Source organism: Lissotriton helveticus, chromosome 10 (genome assembly GCF_964261635.1).
Source record: "Lissotriton helveticus chromosome 10, aLisHel1.1, whole genome shotgun sequence".
NCBI lineage: Eukaryota > Metazoa > Chordata > Amphibia > Caudata > Salamandridae > Lissotriton > Lissotriton helveticus.
In genome coordinates this window covers 278,783,133-278,804,114 of record NC_136071.1, presented here as the reverse complement: position 1 = coordinate 278,804,114, position 20,982 = coordinate 278,783,133, and the positions used below count along the sequence as shown (strand labels likewise).

Genomic DNA, 20,982 nt, shown 5'->3' with positions numbered 1-20,982 from the left:
ACCAATGGATGTTTTTCAAGTAAATGGAAGGGTAAAAGGATGGTTACGGGGGGTTGTAGGGCACATTCAACTACAGAAACGTTGAGCTACCAAGAGCACCAACATATCGAGAAGTTTAGTGCATATAGGTAAGTGTAGATTTACTATTCTGAACTCCACATTCAAGTACCTTGAAGATTCATAAATCTTTAAGGTACATGAAAGTGGAGTTAAGTAATAATATAAACCTATACTTACCTATATATACTTACTTTATTGATATGTTGGTCCTTGATCACGATATTCTGGAGTCAATATTAAGGTGGAGTAACTTATTTGAAATTACCAATGCAAATTCAGTTTATTAAAATGTGTTCATCTGGTATCTGCTAAGGAAGAAGAGAGACTGGTGAAACTCTCACTTTATTTTCATCATGTAATTATCAACTCTAGATAACTTACCTGAACAATTCATTCATCATCACCTGTGAACCAATGGGTGGAACAAACATTAAATCAAGGAAGGTGGATACCACACAATGCATATATTACACAGGAAGGTCAAACACCATGGCTAAGGAAAAGCAGACCAAAAATTATTTGTGGAAAAACGTGACTGAAGTTTCCAAGGTCAGGTTTTCCTTTGGATCTGACACTGGTATTCTACTGAGTAACAATTCCAAATGCATGATTGCTGTTCTAAAAGCAACACAAATTCACTGCATGAAATTGCCCTGCATTGCAGTTTCTCAGAATTGTGTGCTTATGAATATACCTATAGACAGTATATAGCCAAATTAAATTTAGACACTGTTGAACCATGCTGCATGTATGAGGGAAATATTCTTCTGCCACTATCACTTATCAACAGCTGACCTTAGATAGCCTTGGTATAATTTCATAAGAAAGGCATGAAAAAGAAACTTCTGAAACAAATTAAATAAATACCAAACTGGGGTGTTCCAGGAAGCCTGGAAGGGTACAAATATGCTTAGAAATAGGTTAAAGGCAAGAGAATGCAAGGAAAGGACGATATCAGATCGGGGGTAAAACAAAATAGATAACTTTCTCTGCTAATTTCACCTCACAAAGGCAAACTGATCATTTCTATGCAGTTAGGGTAAACTGTCAAGTCTTATACTGTGGCACAAGTTAAAATAAGGGGGTTCACATAACCAGATATTGTGTGGTTTGTGTTTTAGTCTGTCCCATACATGCAGGTTGTTTGCATCTTGCGATGCAAGAAACAGATTGCCAGAAGACCCCCCCCTCCCCCCACACGAACACCTAAACATGACAGGGATTGCAGGACCTGTCTCTACCTGCCAGAGCAAATTTGTCTTCCTCCACTTTCTTCTTTAGATGCCGAATTTCAAAGTCTTTCTCCTGCAGCAGTTTGTAAAGTCTACCATTTTCATCTTTAACTTCTCGCAGCTGTTCTTGTAGTTGTTCATTCTCGTCTTCCAGTAGCCTGTAATATTAAGGAATTGTCAGCAGAAACCTCCATCAGGATTTGGTAAGATGCAGGGCAATTAAACAAACACATATGTGAATATATTTATTTTTCATGTAAAGTAGCAAGAAGCCCAGGACTGTGCAAATGAAGGAGATAATATACATCAATTAAAGTGCTTGTGCGAAGCACATGCAAATATTTTATTTTATTTACAGAGTAGGAAGTCAGTAGCCCGGCACCTAAATTGTTTGGGAAGGGATATTAAGACCAGTTTCCATGGATGTAAGCTGATACCTAAGATGTATGCAACCTGATCTAACAGAATGTACTAGTGCTTGTGTGTGATTTAATGGCAATACAAGTGAATGTGTGAAAGAGAATCTTGACCTCTGGCCAGTGACGCACATATTTTGCATTCACCAGGCACCAGATAAGGAATGTGCAAATTGATTCTACACTATCTCTTGGCACCAATGTGAGAGAACATTTCGAAGTGACACAATGTGGTCTACATGTTGAAAATACATAATCAATTCAATATCAGATTTAACTAAATGGGACCCTATCCATATCAAGACCCCCTCTTCTTTAATAGTTTCCACTCCAACCTTTCAGAGAACACTTAATTGGAAACTGCAAGTATCCTGTTTCTTCTACTAGGGAATAGCACTGTGCAGCTAGAGGTACAAAGAACCAGAGGACTCGGAGAAAGGGGTTTTCTTTTTCTCAGTCTTTCAGTGTAGAGCTAGCTATAACCTTTATAACCATAAAAATCTGGTGACCACAGGAATGTAATTTTGCGTTCCGAAACTTCCAGATAAACATTAGTTACCCGAGCTCAGGGATAGATTGTGAACCAAGATAACGAGAGCCAGCATTGCTCAAGACCAAGACTCTGGATTTGTTAGAAAGAGGGAAAGCAGAGCTAAAGCATGGATTGCTTTGAGTGCCTGTCCATGAAAATGTTGGCGGAAAGGCAGGGAAAGGGCCCCAAACAGGGCCGCAAGGTGTTGTATCTCAAGGGATGTGTGCATGGGGCACATGTTGTGCCCCCCTCTTCTTGCACTGTTGTGCGTGCGCTGTGTAACATGCACAACATGGTGATTGGTGCACAGTGTGCTGATGTGCAAGAGGCGGTGCCACGGCGGCTATGAGCCGAACCGTGCCGCTGCCAAGGCACCGCAGTCGCAACACTGCCAGGCCAGGTTTTAACTCTTAATGCGGCAGTGGGAGGCCCCCATCTTGTCATAAAGTCATAATCGGGCCGCAAAGCCTCAGAAACCACCCAAATGAGTTAAAATATATATTCTATTTCTTCACCAAATCCCTCATAAAGTGCTGATCTGCAACTCGAGATCTCAAAGTGATAACGACCCTGGTGAAAGTATAGCATACTTATCCTAGAGACATTGTAGATCTTCAATGGAACTTAAGGTTCAAATAGTCCATCTTAAGGGGGCCTCTAAAACTCCCACCATAGTAAGCATCAAATAATCAAGACCGCATTGACTCCCCTGAGGAACGGAGTATGGACCTCTTTGAATTGTATTTTATACAAGATCATATCAGCTTAAAAAAAACAATTTGGCCCGCTGTGGCTAACTAAAACTTGGCTGAATAATTCTCCCAGATAACAATAGCACTACATACTCTCCCTGATGATGCTTTCACTCAGCTTTATTGAATTGGGAAAGTCAGAAAAACATGATTACCTGATCTACGTTCAGAGAAGGCCTCCTGTATATGTGGAGGAAACCCATTTCAGAGCTTAGACCATCTACTGTTTTCACAGATCCCAAAGTAACCTCTCTCATCAAACACATCTGTTAATCTTTGATTCCTTTCCAAAACTTTAAAAAAATTAAAGCATCACTCTTGCAAGGAGCTTTTCAGAAATCCCCCAAAATATCCTGGTTACTCTTCTGCTAAATAAATAGCTGGTGCCTATAAGAAGAAATTAGTAAAAGTCTTGGAAAGCTTTGTGGAGAAACCTTCACAGAAACATTAAAGGAGAAAATGCTTGACGACTTCCAATCAGGTTTTCAACCGGGCAGCAGCACGGACACTACAATGCTACAATTCATAGACAATGCATTAGATATCTTATGAAAAATTGACTCTTGCCTCCACATCCTCCTACTCAAACTGTTCCACATAATATCATGGTAACCAATGCCAATGCAAAAAAAAAACACACAAAAAACCCTCTCTAACCCCTCTACTCTACTCTACTCTACAGTACGGAGTGCCTAAAGGATGGAATCTCTTGGCTTTTATCTAAAAAAAAAATGGCAACACCTCATACAAATTCTATGGCGGTGACACTGTTCTATTTGAACACTTCCTCTCAAAATCACATTTATTCTGAATTAGATTTTTTTTATCTTGAAGGATGTCACAACCCTCCCTCAAATTAAGCCCCTCAAAAACAACATTCTTACAGAAGAAGCCACCCAAATTATTCATGTCCATGCAGACTTTAAAGAATGTATAGAATACACATGAGAGCCCACAGTCTGTGATGGAATAAATCCCTGGGCTTCATTTCGGACAAGAATCTCAACCTCCAAATTCATATTAGGTCACAGGTTCAAATCAGACTCCTGTGTGGAATCAAAGCTTTCTGCTGGATGAAGAATTTAAACAAATGGTTCAATTCATACTCTTATCAAGACTGGACATTGCTATCGAAATTGTAAGTGCTGGTAATTATAAAGTGCTTGGACTACGAAGCACAATGTATTCTGATTTCATGCATAGACCCCTACATTCTCTTGAATTAGCTATGCCCTAATGCATATTCTTGTAACCTCCATTAGAGCATGAGTGCTGTACAAAACCAATAAATTAAAACTAAACTAAACTAACTCCCTACAGAGTTCAACACTAAAGTTAAATCTCACTCTCCTCAGGGCAGACTTACATACAGCAAGCTGCTTGGATGGTCAATGCCTCCAGTAAAGATGACTACAGTATTCTAAACGTGACCACTCTGATGTGGCACTCAATTGATGCCAGCAGTACAATTTCACCTGATTTATCTACAAAAGTCAACACTTTGGGACTTTGAATTATCTAGCCCCTAAATTGGTTGCCCTGTGTGATTAGCGGTGATCACAGAGCTTGCTCGAATACCCATGTAAAAAGAAGATAAAGCGTAAGCAAGTTTTCTCATGAAGCGTAGTTAAGATGGGGTAATCAATCAGCCTACCATCAAACCAAATCCCTTATACAAAGTCTTCAAATGTGAAACTAAACACCTTTTGTACCAACGGCATCTCCTCATTTGATTGGTAAACATAAATGATCAATGTGAGAGAAGTTATGTCTGCTTTTGCTTCAACACCATATTTCTCCCATGACAGTACGAATGTGTTATATAACTTAGTTATAACCTACGGCCAGATTCATCAATGTAAAATCGGCTCGCAAAGGGCCAGATTCTGAGAATCCGGCCCTTTGCGAGCGCTATTTTTGCATTTGGGATTCATCATCCCAAATGCAAAAATCGCAATTACAGAAATCGCTTAATTGCGAAGAATCGCATTTAAGGAATCTCAATTAGAGATTCCTTAAATGCTATTCATGAACCTTATTAAAATTGCGAATTCGCAATATGGGGCCGCTATTTACCGCGAAGTGTAACTTCGTGGTAAATAGCGAAAACTTAGAAAAATGCTCTTTAGTGCATTTTTCTAAGTTGTATGTTACACATACACATGTCCTTTGGACATGTGTGTGCGCAACACCTGTGTACATTTGTATTTCAGGGGTGCTACAGGGTGTCCTTTGGACACCCTGGCACTCTTGAAATCGCTTCCTTATTTGCGATTCGCTAATTGCTAACCGCAAATAAGGAATGACTCCCCATTCATTCCCATGGGCCTTGGCCCATTGGAATGAATGGGGAGTCATTCCTTATTTGCAATTCGCTAATTGCTAATCGCAAATAAGGAAGCAGTAGAAATCGCATTTAATTGTGCGATTTCTACATGAATCCCGTTTTGCGAGTCTTTAATAGCGATTCCTTAATAATCGCTATTAAGAACTCGCAAATCGGGACATTGATGAATCTGGGGGCTAGTTCTTTTTTACCTCTGCCCCCCTCCGATTCTAGGGTTTTCCTGCAATTATCCTATTAAATGATAATCAATTCTATTTTCATGGCATATTTGCCTTCTTGTAATCCTGTGCCTTTTAAACATTTATTCCCTCTGCACATTGCTAATTCTGTAATGTGGTCTATTACTTAAGATGGTCTAGGCTGCACTATATAAAACAACAAACGGAAAATAATAACATTGTTCTAGGCATCTGAATCTTGCTCATTGATTTTCATGAAGTAAAGCATAATCTTAGACGTTCTCACCTTTTGCCTATATCACTAGAAGAGTCTGTACCCAACTGAAACAGGTGGAGTTCATCTTGAACCCCGAAAGCATCGGTCCTTGTGCGTGAATCGGCCTTCAGATCAGGTGTGTGCTGCTTCTCTTTCTTCTTCTCTTGCAACCTCTGAAGCCTTCTCTGCTGCTGTTCTTGTAGAGCCTTAAACTGAAGCCTCAGGTTTTCATTCACACTATCATCTGACTCCATTGGTATCTGAAAGCATTCAAACAAAATCCAGAGACTTAGTTTGTGAAAAATATTGAAGGTATTCTGAATTCACTGGCTTATTTGCAATAAGCAAATCTGAAAAAACATATTTTTGATTTTTCTTTAGTTATGTGTATATCTTTTTATGCATTCATCTGGTTTGTTTCCACCCATGATTTAGATGTTTCAATGAACAATAATGTTCAAATGAGAGACCCATGACAACTTGTAAAGTCATAGCAGGACCTTTGCCATCTGACTAATATAACAAAATTTGTGTGATTAATTAGTCCCTCAAAATATATGGTCACCATCATTACATAAGGTTTTCCCAAAATTCAACACCTCACACGAGTCGCTGCTGCCGTTTGTGCTTCCCATCATTTGATGCGCTTGTTGAGAAAGAATCGCAATTCCAGCAAAAACAAAATAACATCGGCGTCCCCTCCTTTGTTGTCTAGTGCTTGGAGGCTCGCTGAGAGTGACTGTATACAAATTGATATTATCTCTGCGGACCATTGATGTAAATCATTTCTTCAACCTTCGGATTTGTACCGTGTCTCTGTATTTATGTTCCCTGTATGAGCGCTGCATTGTCTGCACTAACATCACTGTTATAGTTGTAAATTGTTTTACCATCTCAATATAAGGTTCAAGGTTTTTATTAGAGATTTAGATCTTAGAATGAGATCTACAATATACAAAATTACATTGATTAACACAACAGCATTAACTCATTAACTGGGTGATTTATTATCTCCACTGCAGCTTTTGTTGTTGAAGTACCATATTTTGTAATATGTGGCTTTAAAAATGTGTTGATAAATGTTTAAAACGGAACAAACACATATACAATGTACATCAATATAACATAAGGTGCATAATCTCTCCTCCCAAACTACATTCTGCCAAGCATCCATCACAGCTTTTAACGGTAAACATTTTCAGCCTACATAGCATTATGCATCTTCGCACCCTGTGTTCAAGGTATCACTTCAAATACACTTGAGGGACTGCTGCCTGACATGACTGAATAATACAAAGGAAATTAGATTATACTCTACACATCTCTCTATCATTTTCCATGGAAGTATTTTTCATGCCGTGGTTTAAATGATTTTTGAGGTGAATGTTGCTCATACTCAGGATATCTAATCTAGGCAAAGAAAAGTGTTGAAGTGCAGTTAAAATATTAGTTAAAAATTATCCAGCCTCTATTGTAGGAGAAAACATTCTGAAGCCATAAGACTCCTGAAAGACTTTCCTTTAGCATGTAGTTTACAATAGTACTATCATAAAATAGCAGCTAGTCCTCTTTTAAAAGTGCTCACCAATCCTAATTCCATCCTTAGGGCTTCTGTTGTGACCACAGAATTTAAAGTGTAAATAATGTGAGGAATCTTCCCCTTTACCTTATGCATAAAGTGCCATTGATTCATATTTATTGTCTCTATGGCGTATAAAAGAGTTGGCAGAATCTTTATTTTATATACTGTTAAGAGATTAATAAAGTGCCTGTGACCTGTTGCTCCGTAAAGTCCTTTTAGGGCATTTCCATGGACAAACACCTTATTTGATATATGTGCAATATGTTAGCTGTCAGCCAAGTTTGCTGACATAATTCTTCCAAGATAAGGGTAAGATGTTACTACTTCTATGGCAGAATTATTATAAGACCACTTATACTTTGTATAATCCGACACCCTTTGGACAAAAACTTATGCCCTTAGTTTTATTTATATTTACCTTCAGGAACTGAGCATCACAATTAAATGACAAGGTACCAAGACGTTTCTGAAGACCATTAAGAGCAGGTCTAGCAGGACAATATTGTCCGAATAAAGGAGTGTATCTAAAGGATAAGAGCCGAATTTTGGGGCATCACCAGGTACCTAACCTAACACATCGGGTAGATTGGCCATATATAGTGAAACAAGCATTTGCAATGCAATAGGTGTCGCATTAGGAAAGTGTGAGCTATTGGTATTATAAATGACAATTTTTATTTTATATGTGTTGGCTTTGAAAATATATACATTAATAGCATTGTTATTCACAAAACCAATAGCTTACAGTTTCCTAATGCGAGTCCTATTGGCTATGGCAATGCTTATTGGTAGCAAGCAAGGACAGTGCTGTTGTGGTGCTGAGTGATGATGTGGTTGGGCTGAGTGATGTGGTGTTGTATTAGAGTGATGTGGTGGTGTATTAGAGTGATGTGGTGGTGTATTAGAGTGATGTGGTGGTGTCCCAGAGTGATGTGGTGGTGTCCCAGAGTGATGTGGTGGTTTCCCCGGGTGATGTGGTGGTGTCCCTGAGTGATGTGGTGGTGTCCCTGAGTGATGTGGTGGTGTCCCTGAGTGATGTGGTGGTGTCCCTGAGTGATGTGGTGGTGTCCCCGAGTGATGTGGTCGTGTCCCTGAGTGATGTGGTGGTGTTCCTGAGTGATGTGGTGGTGTCCCTGAGTGATGTGGTGGTGTTCCTGAGTGATGTGGTGGTGTCCCTGAGTGATGTGTGGTAGTGTTCCCGAGTGATGTGGTGGTGTCCCCGAGTGATGTGGTGGTGTCCCTGAGTGATGTGGTGGTGTTCCTGAGTGATGTGGTGGTGTTCTCGAGGGATGTGGTGGTGTCCCTGAGTGATGTGGTGGTGCCCCTGAGTGATGTGGTGGTGCCCCTGAGTGATGTGGTGGTGCCCCTGAGTGATGTGGTGGTGCCCCTGAGTGATGTGGTGGTGTCCGAGTGATGTGGTGGTGTCCCTGAGTGATGTGGTGGTGTCCCTGAGTGATGTGGTGGTGCCCCTGAGTGATGTGGCGGTGTCCCTGAGTGATATGGCGGTGTCCCTGAGTGATATGGTGGTGTCCCTGAGTGGTGCCCCTGAGTGATGTGGTGGTGCTCCGGAGTGATGTGGTGGTGTCCCTGAGTGATGTGGTGGTGCCCCCGAGTGATGTGGTTGGGTCTCTGAGTGATGTGGTGCAGCAGCACATAGACTGAAGCTAAGAACACGCAGGGTTGAGTGCTACAAAGCGCGTTCAGTTTATCAAAGCACAGAATGATGGAGCCGGGAAAAAGCAAGGGGAAACAGGAAAACACAGGGAGAGTGTCTAATGATAGTCAAGTCAAGTCAAAATCCACTTTATTCGATTATTTTAAAATCATAAAAGTATGCTATTCAATCACAGGATAAAATCAAAAGTACAAAAATACATTAAAATTATTTTACAAAAATGTACATTTCATATATGCAAAACACAGTGGTGTCGAATTGATTATTATACAATATAGCTTGCAAATTATACGAGATCGACACTGATTCAATACATGTTTTAAAAGCTACAAATTTAGCGTCATGTATAATCTCAATTAATTGGTGGGAATAATTTCAATTTGGGATATTAGATATTCCGAGGATGTTTGCCCCAATGATCATAGTTTCTTGTTACGGATAGATGCTACTAAGAAGTTTGCTACCCCAAACATGACAGCGGAGGATTCCATTAATTGGAGATAGAGTAATGCAGGTTTAACCTGCAGGAACCCCCTGTGTTTTAATAATGGGGTGATAAACTTTTTCCTGCCTCCCATATAAAATGGGCAGAAGAACACAAACTGCATCGTATCCTGATATGAATGATCGTCACATTTGCAAGGAGCAGCATCCTCTGGTTTACACCACTTGCTAAAAGATCCCAATAGTAAATGCGACTGATTAAAACGGAATTTAGTAAGCAACCATCGGTGGAAGGGTTTAGTGACAATTGACAGATATGGTTGAGAAGGCATAGATAGCAACAACATGCAATGGGCCCTCACAGTTGGTTTAGTTATTTCTGTAGGTTCACGATCCGTTTCTCTTGATCTTATAAAGTTTATTTTTACCCAGTTGATATCAGCTTTTGTTAAACCTTCTGGGTTAGTATAAATCTCTGGACGCCCTAGGATATTAGATGTAGATTTAATGAAGGACAGCCATTGAATTTCCGTTACTTTATCGAGTAGCATACAGTCCCTGATGATCTTATGGTTCAGTGTGAGATTGGGGTTCAGCCAGGTTCTGATCCATAGTAGGATGGGGGCCATGTTTAATAGGTCTGTAATATATCCCATCCCAAGCTCCAAGTATACTGCATATGTGGCAGTTGATTGAGGGAGCCCTAATAGGGCGCGCAGGAATTTATTTTCTTCTCTCTGGATGAGAGTTGTATCTTTATATCCCCATATTGCTGCCCCATATCTTGCAATGGCCAGAGTTTTAGCTTTATAGATGGACAATATTGCCTCAGCTGGTTTACCACCCAGTCTCTTCGCAAAACCTAAAATAGCAACCGAAGATCTTTTTACGGCAGCTACTTTATTCAGGATTTGGGGGGCCCATGAGCCTACATCGTCAAAGCTCTAATGATAGAGGCAGTGAGGGCTGGGGCTTGGACAGCAATCAAGTACGGGGTCGAGAAGGCACTGAATGGGAGAACAAGGAAAAAACCCAGGGCCAAGGAAGGAAGATGCAAGCACACGGGAGAGCCGGCGGATGGGGTTCGGACAGGAATCAAGTACGGGGTCGAGAAGGCACTGAATGGGAGAACACGGAAAACACCCAGGGCCAAGGAAGGAAGATGCAAGCACACAGGAGAGCAGGCGGATGGGGCTTGGACAGCAATCAAGTACGGGGTAGAGGAGGAACTGAATGGGAGAACACGGAAAACACCCAGGGCCAAAGAAGGAAGATGCAAGCACACGGGAGAGCAGGCAGAGACAAGCTCTCGGCATTGCTGTGGCGGGAGCGCATTCCTTTGAAGTCTGATGCGGGGGGCGGGGAACGGCAGCCTTGGAAGTTTGATTGGGGGGGGAGCGGCAGCCTTTGAAGTCTGATGCGAGGCACAGACAAATGGTGGTGTGTGATGTGGCTGGCGTTGTGCATGCGCATAGATCACATGAACTGTGTCTAATCATCCGTTTTGGTAGACTGTTCTTTTCCCCTTACTATAATCTCGCCAGAGCAATGCACAAGCGCATTGGCTCAGGCGAGACCTAAAAAGGAGGGTGCCAGCAGGCATCCCTGGTAGGGATTTTTGGAATCGTACCCTGCCTACCTCCTAAAATAACATGACACCAGGTAGCGGTGTGAAGAGCAATGATGAGTTGTAGAAGACCCCCAGGAATTCCCAAGGCATTTAACTTCCTCCAAAGTGTCTGCCTACCTATGCAATCAAAAGCAGTTGAGTAATCAATATAGGCTACATAGACAGGCATTCCTCTCCGTTTCACAAATTTCTCCAACATAAGATTTATTACAGTTCTATTATCCAGAGTAGAGTGGCCTGATTTAAAACCGGTCTGCTCCAGTGGTACAATATATTTTCCTCCACCCATTCTAGTAGATTAGATAAAATACATTTAGAAAAGATCTTTCCTACGGCGTCCAACAGGGTTAACTGCCTATAAATGCTAGGTATGTTTCAGGGGCTTGTTTTTATCTAACGGCAATAAAACACTACCCCTCCATGAACCAGAGATCACCCCAGTATAATAACAGTAGCAGAAAAGCGTCACTACGTAGGATGCCCATGGGTCCGGATCCAATTTTATGACAATGATAGGTAATGGGTCGGGACCGGTATTCCCAGTAGCCTTAAGATAATGCAACACTTCCTGTGTAGAAGGAGGGGAAATGGAAGAACAACTCCCGACTGATGACTCACCTAGCGACTCTTTAACACTGTTGCTCTCTGTAGGAAAGTAGGATCTGTTTTCATGGTTACCCCCATTTTTTGCTTGGTGTGAGTATGTTATTGACCCAGTCTGGTCAGAGATCCTTCTAACCAGGACCCCTGTCACGGTGCTTTCTCCCTAAATTGACCATGGTAAGTACTTTTGTATATCGACAATTGGCCATTGGTGTACCCTTGTAAGTCCCTAGTATATGGTACTAAGGTACCCAGGGCATAGGTACACCAGGGGTCTCCCATGGGCTGCACCATGTACAGTCCCACCCACGAAAGTCCACTCAAACTGTGACTACAGGCCTGCCACTGCAGATCTGTGTAAGTTGGTGCTTGCACCTCATGATATCTGAGGTCACTGCACTTAAAACCTATTTGTCACCCCTATGGCAGGCTCTTCATTCCTGAGTGCAGGGTGCTTGGTTATAGGTGTGAGGGTGCCCCTGCATGATCAGAACACCCTACAAACCCCGGAGTAGATTCTGCAGGATTTGTAAGTGCGCTCAGCCATTTTAATACATATAGTGGACATCAGTCATTACGAGATGTCTTACAGTGGTTGCACCAAACCCGGTCATGCTTGGTATCAAACAAGTTGAAATCATGCCCCAAGACCTATTCCAGTGCTGGAAGTATGATCCCATGTACTCGGGGGCCTTAGGGTACCCCACTGCATTCCTGGTAACAGACTTCCACGGTCTGAGGGCAGGCTAATGCTGCCGGCGGCCACAGACACGATTCTGCCCTCCTACTGCTTAGCCAAGATCAAGCAGGGGAAGGTAGAACAATAAGTTTACTGTCACAGGAGGTGTGACCACCTCCCAGACAAGAATTAGTGTACTGGGCTGGGGTGGGGTGCTTGTCAGCACCACCAGACTGCTTTGAAGGGCACATTTAGTGTGCTTGCATTCTCCAGTTTGCGCTAGTTCAGGGTACCCTTGGCTCCCGCCCTGGTGTGAAACTTGACAAAGGACATGGGAGTATGCTCCTCTCTGTCCAGCTCCTCCTCTGAGAGTGTCCCCTGAGATGTTCCAATCCTTTTTCAAGGTTAATTAAGGGCTTACCGGTGGGTGCGTCCTTGGATTCGTCGTGGGACAAGACTCAAGAATGAAACCACGCCACTCTTCAACCATCTAGACACTTGGGCTTCGCCTAGTGCAAGACTGCACCAAGGAAGGCTCCTGCTGCTCTAGGTCTCGCTATTCTGCAAGTCTTCTTTGTCGTTTGTGTCTGTGTTTCGTCCAGGTTCTTTGACAGACACGTGGCATCAAAGACAACCAAAGTAATCTCCCTTGGAGTGAAGGAGTCACTCCCCTGCATCTACAGGCACCACAACGAAGCTGGCTGGTCTGCAGCCTTTCTGAGGCAACACAGGTGGTGGTTCTGCAACTACCTCGAGGCCTGACCTGACCTCTCTGCAATCTTGAGGCTAGTATCCCTCGTTGGAACCGCAGGGACCGAACCCCTGTTCATCGCGTCGACTTGCTATTGCCAAGGCTTGTTGGCTCTACACTCAAGAGATTTTCGGGCTACAAGAAGCTTCAGCACCCAGAATCTCTTCCCTCCAAGCTCAGTGTCCTCACCGCATTTTCTGCACACTGGGCCTTCGTTTTTGGTGAGCTGCGCAAGGTTCTCTAGTGACTACTGTGCCTTTGACCTCTGGGTCCTCCTGAGGGTATTCTACTGATTGAGGAGGACTCCCCTGCTTGCTTGGGCCTGCTATGACTTGCCTGCTGTTGGTAATTACCTTGTACCTTGCTGGTCCCAACACTGCTCTTTCTTCGTTCTCCACGATAGGTGCGGCTGCGAAGACTTGCTGGTGCTCCTACCGGACACCGACCACCTAGTCACTGACTTCCGACGTGGGACTGCACGTGCACGACTTACTCATTGTCGCCTGGTCCTCACAGCTGCAGCGACAAGGTCACAGCCGAATCTTCTGAACCTGCTGACATCGGTGGACATTGTGTCTTCATGCCTCTTGGTTACTCCAGAGTGGCATAAACTCAGTCCCCTCTGCTTGCAGGTTATTCACTTACAGAATCCACCCTTGGATTCCACAGAACTTCTTTACCTGCTTCTGCAGAGGCATTTAAAGTCTTCCATTGTAATCTACAGGGGTCCCTGACGTCTCTACACCCCTATGCGCCTGGCTTCCTTGGTGTAGCTAACCTGGTTCCCGGGCATCCACGGTGGGGTAGATCTCCAAACTTCCATCCTCCAAGGGAATTCTTGGGGGTCCTCGGAGAAGGGTCCTTCTTCTGCAAAACTGTGACCATGACTTCTCCATTGACTTCCATTGGTCACGCTGCTGTGATCCCACCCTGCACACAGCTTTCGTGGGGTTCCTAGGTACTTACCTTGGGTGGTTCCTTGTGTCCCTACTCCTCTGGGTCTTCTGGTCCAAGTCCTGTCCTCCTCTACAATTCGCATTCCACTTTCTTAATATATGGTTTAGTCTCCCCTGGAGACAACTGAATTTTGGGCTGCTTACCCTATTGCAATTGTAGTTTTCTTGTGTATTGTGCTGGTATCTCCAGGTAGGATATATACCAATGTGTTAGTGAGTGATGTGTAATAAATAGAAGTATTTTTATACAAACACTTTGAGGTTCTTTTCATTTAACCTACACTATAAGATTAAACTGGTGAAACAAGCTGCTTCACACTCCTTCCAGATAACCCTGAAGGCTGCTACCACTTTAAAGACCACTATAATCGGGGGGCGCTAGAGGGCGCGCTTACGGAATGGCTGCCTAGACGCGCAGCTCCCGTTCCTTGGCGCATGATCCTTCTCTTATCCTGCGCCACGGGGTGCTAAATCACCCCACGAAGATTGGATCCTGACTCCTGCATTGTTCCCCACGCTCGCTCCAATTCTGGCGGCTCTGAGTGCTCCGGAACCAGAGATACGGAGGCTAGCAGTTTGACCGACCCTGCCACTGGAGCTCGGGCAGGCGCCGGAACGGCTGCTGTACTTACGCGACCCTGGGGATCGCCACGAGTCTACAGGCCGCACCTCGCCGCCACAGCCTGCGATCCTGCTGGGAAGACGTGCGGCGATCATCGTGAGGGTAGGAGACGACTGGCTGCCCTGCCCTGAGCTGCGTCCCCCCCCCCTTCCCACCGCTGGTGGCCCCTGGTTTGTTGGTGCCTGGGGGGGGTTGATTCTCCCGTGCTGAACGGGGCTGCGGCCTGCCCGGACTGATTCCCGCCTCGCCACCGCAACTGGCCGGCGCGGCGGATCTTGACGGTCCTGCAGGGTCTGAGGCCTGACCCCACCGCGCTGGGACTTACCTCTGCCCCGTGCTCCCTGCTGACGGGCCCCTACGCCGGGGCCAGACCTGGAGATACTGTCGGGGCGGGGGCTTGCTGTGTCTCCCTCCTGAGAGTGGGCCCTGGATTGCCCCCCTGCGTGGCGATCCCCGGGGGGGCTCTCTCCCTCGCTGCTGGCCACTGCTGTCTGTCCTGCTGGCCTGGATCCTCTTGAACTGGACCCGCTGCGGGCCCTGAAGCCTGGGTTCCGCCTCGGGCAACACTGGTGTCCCCTGGGTGCTCCTGCGTCCACTGTCGCTTCTCTGGAGCCTGGGAGGGTGCAGACTGGCGGAGCTCGTCGCCGTCTCTCCTGTACTATCCTACTGAAGTGCACTGCGGTGGGGCCGTCCTGCCCCTTTCGACTGACCACTCCTTCACCGGCCCATTGAATTGCCCTGCTACTGACCACCCGGGTCTGTGGTCTGTCGCTGGAAGCTACCATGGGGCGCCCTGAACACCGCCAGCCCAAACTGAGTTTCGACAATGCTCGCAGAGGCGCTAAATCGACGCCGCTGAACCCGGGGCCTAGCACGTCTTCTCCACAACCCACCCCCCCCCCACCCCCGGCCCCTGCGGCGGACCTCACGAGTCTGATCCAAGAAATGCGACAAGGCTTTGCCACTGTCGTGGAAAAAGTGGATGGGGTAACGGCTCGGCTGGATGCCCTTGTGCACAAGGTTGACCGCCATGAGGAACGCATTACAACTGCGGAGCAGCGGCTTTCCGACAACTTGGACACCACCGCGACCCATACGTCGCAATTGGCCAGGATGGACAATTTGCTGCGCGTCATAGCGGCGAAGAACGAAGATTTGGAGGCGCGCAGTCGCCGCAACAACATCCGCATAACGAATGTTCCGGAATCCACAGCCACAGGCAGAATGGAGCTGTACGTGGAAAAGTTGCTTAGGGGTTCCATCGGAGAGGACGCTTTTTCTCCTCAGTTCATAGTGGAGAGGGCCCACCGATCACTGGCGCCGATCCCCCAGCCTGGCTTACCTCCTAGGCCTATAATTGCAAGGCTATTGAACTATCGGGATCGCGACACGGCCCTCCGGGCGGCCCGCACTCAATAATCGCTGCAGTATAATGGGGTCACTTTTTCAATATACCCTGATTTTACACCGATGGTCCAAGACGAGAGGCGCAAGTTTCTGCCCGTAAAGAAAAAGCTGCGAGAGGCCCAAATTGACTATGCCCTCCTGTATCCGGCGAAACTGCGAGTTACCCATCAGGGTAAGCAACGTTTCTTTACTAACCCGCAGAAAGCAGAAGATTTTTTGAAATCTGTGCGTACTGCGCGCAGGGGCGGGAATGTGCCTGCCGAGGACCTGGAGAATGCTGATATACCCCCTGAACAACAGGATGACTAACTGTACTTGCAATATGTGTGGACAACGCCAGCCTCGCCTGCTGTCTCTTCAACAGCGTGTGGGACTTCGATCGCTGGAGTGATGGGAGAATGATGGACATGCTTGGACACTGCACCCCCAGTGGTAATGTACGCCAAGGACCACTCCCTTGGTCTTAGTCTCCACCGAGGGTAGTACAGTACTGGAGCTAGGACCAGGTGGTGGCAGTTCGCACTCTATGCCTTACCCCTACTGGGTGCTCCCCATTACATGGTTGTGTTTTTTTGTTGCTGCTGTTGCGGCTGGAAGGGTGGTTGGGGCGGGACTAAGAGGGTGGGATTCATGGCTACTGGCATGTTTGGGATGCTGGGGTGGGTGGGGGGAGGCTGGATTTTACGAGGCTGCTATTGCTCAGACTGTATCTTTCTCTGCTGATATGGTGTTTCCTTGGGTTTTGGGCGGGATGGCTGTGGCCATGACGCTGTGTCCCTTTGGGTGTTTTCACATATAGTCTTGCTGCATCTATGGCGGTATCGAATGCAAGTGCAAGATTGACATGCGTATCATGGAATGTCAGGGGTCTGAATAATGCTAGGAAATGCAGAAATATAATTGCCTATCTGAACAGACATCATGTACAAGTTGCTATGCTGCAGGAGACGCATCTGCCTGCTCAGGGCGATGCCACTTTTGGGACAAAGTGGGCTAGTGCCCGTGTTTTCTCCTCATACTCGACTTATGCAAGGGGGGTTGCGGTGCTCATTTCCCGCGGAGTGCCGTTTCATCGTCTCGGAGAGGCGGTGGACAGAGAAGGGCGTTATGCTTTACTGTGGGGAAGGGTTGGCCGCGATGTCTATGTATTTGTATCTATGTACGCACCAAACGTTGATACTCCTGCCTTTTTTTCTACGCTATGGGGAAAGATTGTAGCTGTTGGGGCACGACATGTTGTATGGGGTGGAGACTTCAACCTCGCACTGGTGCCCCCCATGGATAGGGCAGATGGTGTTAGCTCCTACAAGCCCAGGTCTAGAACGACATTGGAGGGAATCATGGAGGAGGGTGGGCTCTTGGATGCCTGGAGACACCTGCATACCCAGGGACGGGAAGGGACACACTTTACCTCACACACTGGGACATGGGCGCGTCTCGACTATTTTCTAGTTGACAGGGAGGTTACTGCAGAGTTGATAAGAGTAGAACACTTGCCTAGAACCTTTTCCGATCACAGCCCTGTGTCTATGCAATTCAGCATTCCTGGGTGGGACGATCCACGACCTCAGTGGCGACTGCGTCCTGATATACTTCTGGACAATGTCTTCCGCACTGAGCTGGGTGAGGAAATAGCAGATTTTTTCCCACGGAATAAAGGCTCGGTAGAATCAGTTGAGAACATCTGGGAGGCTTTTAAGGTCACCATCCGGGGCTTCTGCATCTCCAAGAGTCACGGGGTACTGCGTGATATCCTACACTCCATAGCTACACTGGAGCGCAGCCTACGAACTCTGGAACACCGCATGACCACAGATTCTGACCCGCGCTTACACGCCACCTTTAGGGAGACACTATCGGAGTATGAGGAGGAAGCAGCCAGGGAGGCGAAATATCGGGGCAAACACTGGGTGGCTCGTAAGTATTGTGAGGGTGATAGGCCAGGAAAAGTGCTCGCTGCAATCACACGACCATCTCGGGTGCACAACACTATACTTGAGCTCACTGGCGACGCCGGAACTATAGTCAGGGACCCGGCAGAAATACTGTCTACCTTCACGATGCACTACTCTACACTATATACTTCTACGGCAGTGGAACACACCCCGTACACTGAATACCTTAACGAGGTGGCATTATGTTGGCTCAGCGATGGGAACAGGGAGTTTCTTGCGGCTCCTATCGAGCTAGACGAGATCCGCGAGGCCATCATGTCCCTTCGGAATGGTAAGGCGCCGGGGCTCGATGGCTTACCGGCCGAATTTTATAAAACTTACATCGACATAATGGCACCGGTGCTCCGCGAAGTCTTCACGGAATCCCTAGCTGATGGGATACTTCCCCGCTCTATGCGTGAGGTGGTGATCACCTCCCTTCTGAAACCGGATAAAAACCCCACCACCTGTGAGTCATACCGACCACTATCCCTCCTAAACTGCGATGTCAAGATCCTAGCTAAGGTCTTGGCCACCCGACTGTCGCTGCTCATGACCAGGTTGGTCCTGCCTGATCAATCTGGCTTTGTGGCGGGGAGATCTACGTCCCATAATCTTCGCACCCTCTTTGCCTTGCTTCGCACGGTTCACCCCGACATCCCTGTCGCAGCCGTGTTCCTGGATGCCACTAAGGCATTCGACTCGATCGAGTGGCCTTACCTCTTTTCGGTTCTAGCCAGCATGGGTTTCCCCAAATTGTTTATCTCTTGGGTTCGGCTCTTGTATACTGACCCCACTGCTAGAGTGCTAATCAATGGCCGCCTGTCACTACCTATCGCACTTACTAGAGGCACCCGGCAGGGATGCCCGCTCTCTCCCCTACTGTTTGCCATCGCGGTTGAACCTCTAGCCTGTCGTTTACGGCAGCTACACCGAGAGGGAGCAGTGCTATGTCTGCAGCGGCAAATAGATGTGTCCCTATATGCTGATGACATCACACTATATGTTAAGCATCCTGAGACGCATCTTAATCCCCTGCTTAGAGAATTCATAATGTTCGGAGGGGTATCAGGTGTCCACATCAATTGGGCAAAGTCGCAGTTTTTTCCCCTCACTGACGCAGTACAGTTTTTCCCTCTAGATTACCCATTAGAGTGGTGTAGCGATGATCTTAAATATCTGGGGATTCGTATCTCTCGCGATAGAGAAGAGACGTTACGTGCCAACTATGGAGTAGCCATGACCAAATTAACTGCTTCAGTGGACAGGTGGATCACTCTGCCACTCTCCATGGCGGGTAGAGCCTCACTCATTAAAATGGTGATCTTACCTCGCTTCCTGTACCTATTCCTTAATATCCCCTATTACCCTGGCGCTTTTTTCTTCAGAACGCTTCGCACGGAACTGCGCAGGCTTTTCTGGGGTGGCAAATCCCCCCGCTTAAAATGGTCGACGCTGACCCTCCCCTACGATAGAGGTGGCTTTGACGTCCCTGATTTTGAAACTTACTACCAATGTGCACAGGCACACTTTGCCTACCATTGGATGGCTCCAACTCCTTTCATGCCGCACTTAGCGGTAGAGGACTGGATCGTACACCCTATACCGCTCAACGGTCTGCTGTACTGTCCTGAGACTTCCATTACCACTGCGAACACCTCAGTTTCCTGCACGTTGGACGCATGGCGCCGCATTGCTGAACGCCTGTCATGCCCACTACCCTACTCTCCTAAATTGCCACTTTCTTTCCACCCACAACTATCTCTCTTGTCGGAACGTGGTTTCCGTCACCTATGTGACAAATTACTCATCGCCTGTTGGGGCGACCTGTTCCATGAGGGTAGTTTCAAGACTGAAGAAATGTTCTTCAAGGCGCAGTCGCGCACCTGCCTTGAACTTTTTTACTACATTCGGCTGCGTGCGGGGATGCGGGACATCTTACCTGATTATCCCAATGAACCTGATACCCTAGCGCCACTGCACTTCCTGCTGGGGTCACAAGACGGGACCCACTTGGTCTCCGGTCTTTACCGCCAAATCCGCGTAGCTGCCCCTGAGCCGGACTCTAATGCTAGGTTGCGCTGGTCGGCTGAGCTTGCCATCGACATTACTGACGAGCAGTGGAAATACTGCTGCACGCTCACCTCTCGTGTATCTGCTAGCAGCAGATTGAAAATTATTCACTACAAATTCCTTCAGAGAATATATTATACTCCGGCTCGGAAATACAGGTTTGGTTTGGCTGACAGCGACCGCTGTGACCGCTGCCGTGCTGACCACGCTGATTTCCTGCACCTGGCATGGGACTGTCCTCAGGTTGCTCATTACTGGCAGTTGGTTGTGGGGGCTATTGCGGAGATGGTAGGTGAGGCGGTTCCCGCTGACCCCTTGGTCGCCGTACTCGGATACACGATGCAAATGCCTAAAGGATGCCGGAAATTTGTTGACACCGCCTTGCTCTTAGCCAAGCGACGCGTTGCTTGCCGCTGGGGCAGAGGAAGAGCCCCTAAGTTTAAGGACTGGCTTACAGATTTGACATATTGCCAAGATCAGCACACCACGTTTGCCGAACTGGTGCCTCTCTCCTGCAGGCCCAGGGATATTTGGGAGCCACTAACGCATTATCTGCTCACGCGCCCGGACGGCGATGCACGCTTAGACGACCTGCCTCCCCCTCCTCAGCGCGCTGATGTCCCTCCCGGATCGCAGCCCCTTGATTCCTCCTGCGACATCTGACTCTCTCCGTCCCCACACGCTCTAATGCCCCTGCAATGTCCTGCACGAACTAGGCCGCCCAGGCGTGGCCTGACCCACACCCCCCCTCCACTTTGGGCATGACTATTCTCTCCTTTCTGCATCCACAGCCCGTTTCACGTTCTTACTAGGTGATACCCCGTTTTGTATTTTACGTCCATGGGACACACC

At 46.7% G+C, this 20,982-nt stretch overlaps 1 protein-coding gene across 2 annotated transcripts in view; it reads right to left on the bottom strand.

Annotated features, from left to right (window-relative positions):
- The window catches only part of CCDC13 (coiled-coil domain containing 13), a 431,895-nt gene that overhangs the window by 378,880 nt on the left and 32,033 nt on the right, over positions 1 to 20,982 (bottom strand). For both annotated transcript variants that reach the window (XM_078665306.1, XM_078665307.1), the window contains exons 2-3: positions 5,805 to 6,034; positions 1,302 to 1,450 (exon numbers count right to left, since the gene is read on the bottom strand). In XM_078665306.1, coding sequence (XP_078521432.1) covers positions 1,302 to 1,450; positions 5,805 to 6,034 — 379 coding nt within the window. The remainder of the gene's footprint in view (positions 1 to 1,301; positions 1,451 to 5,804; positions 6,035 to 20,982) is intronic.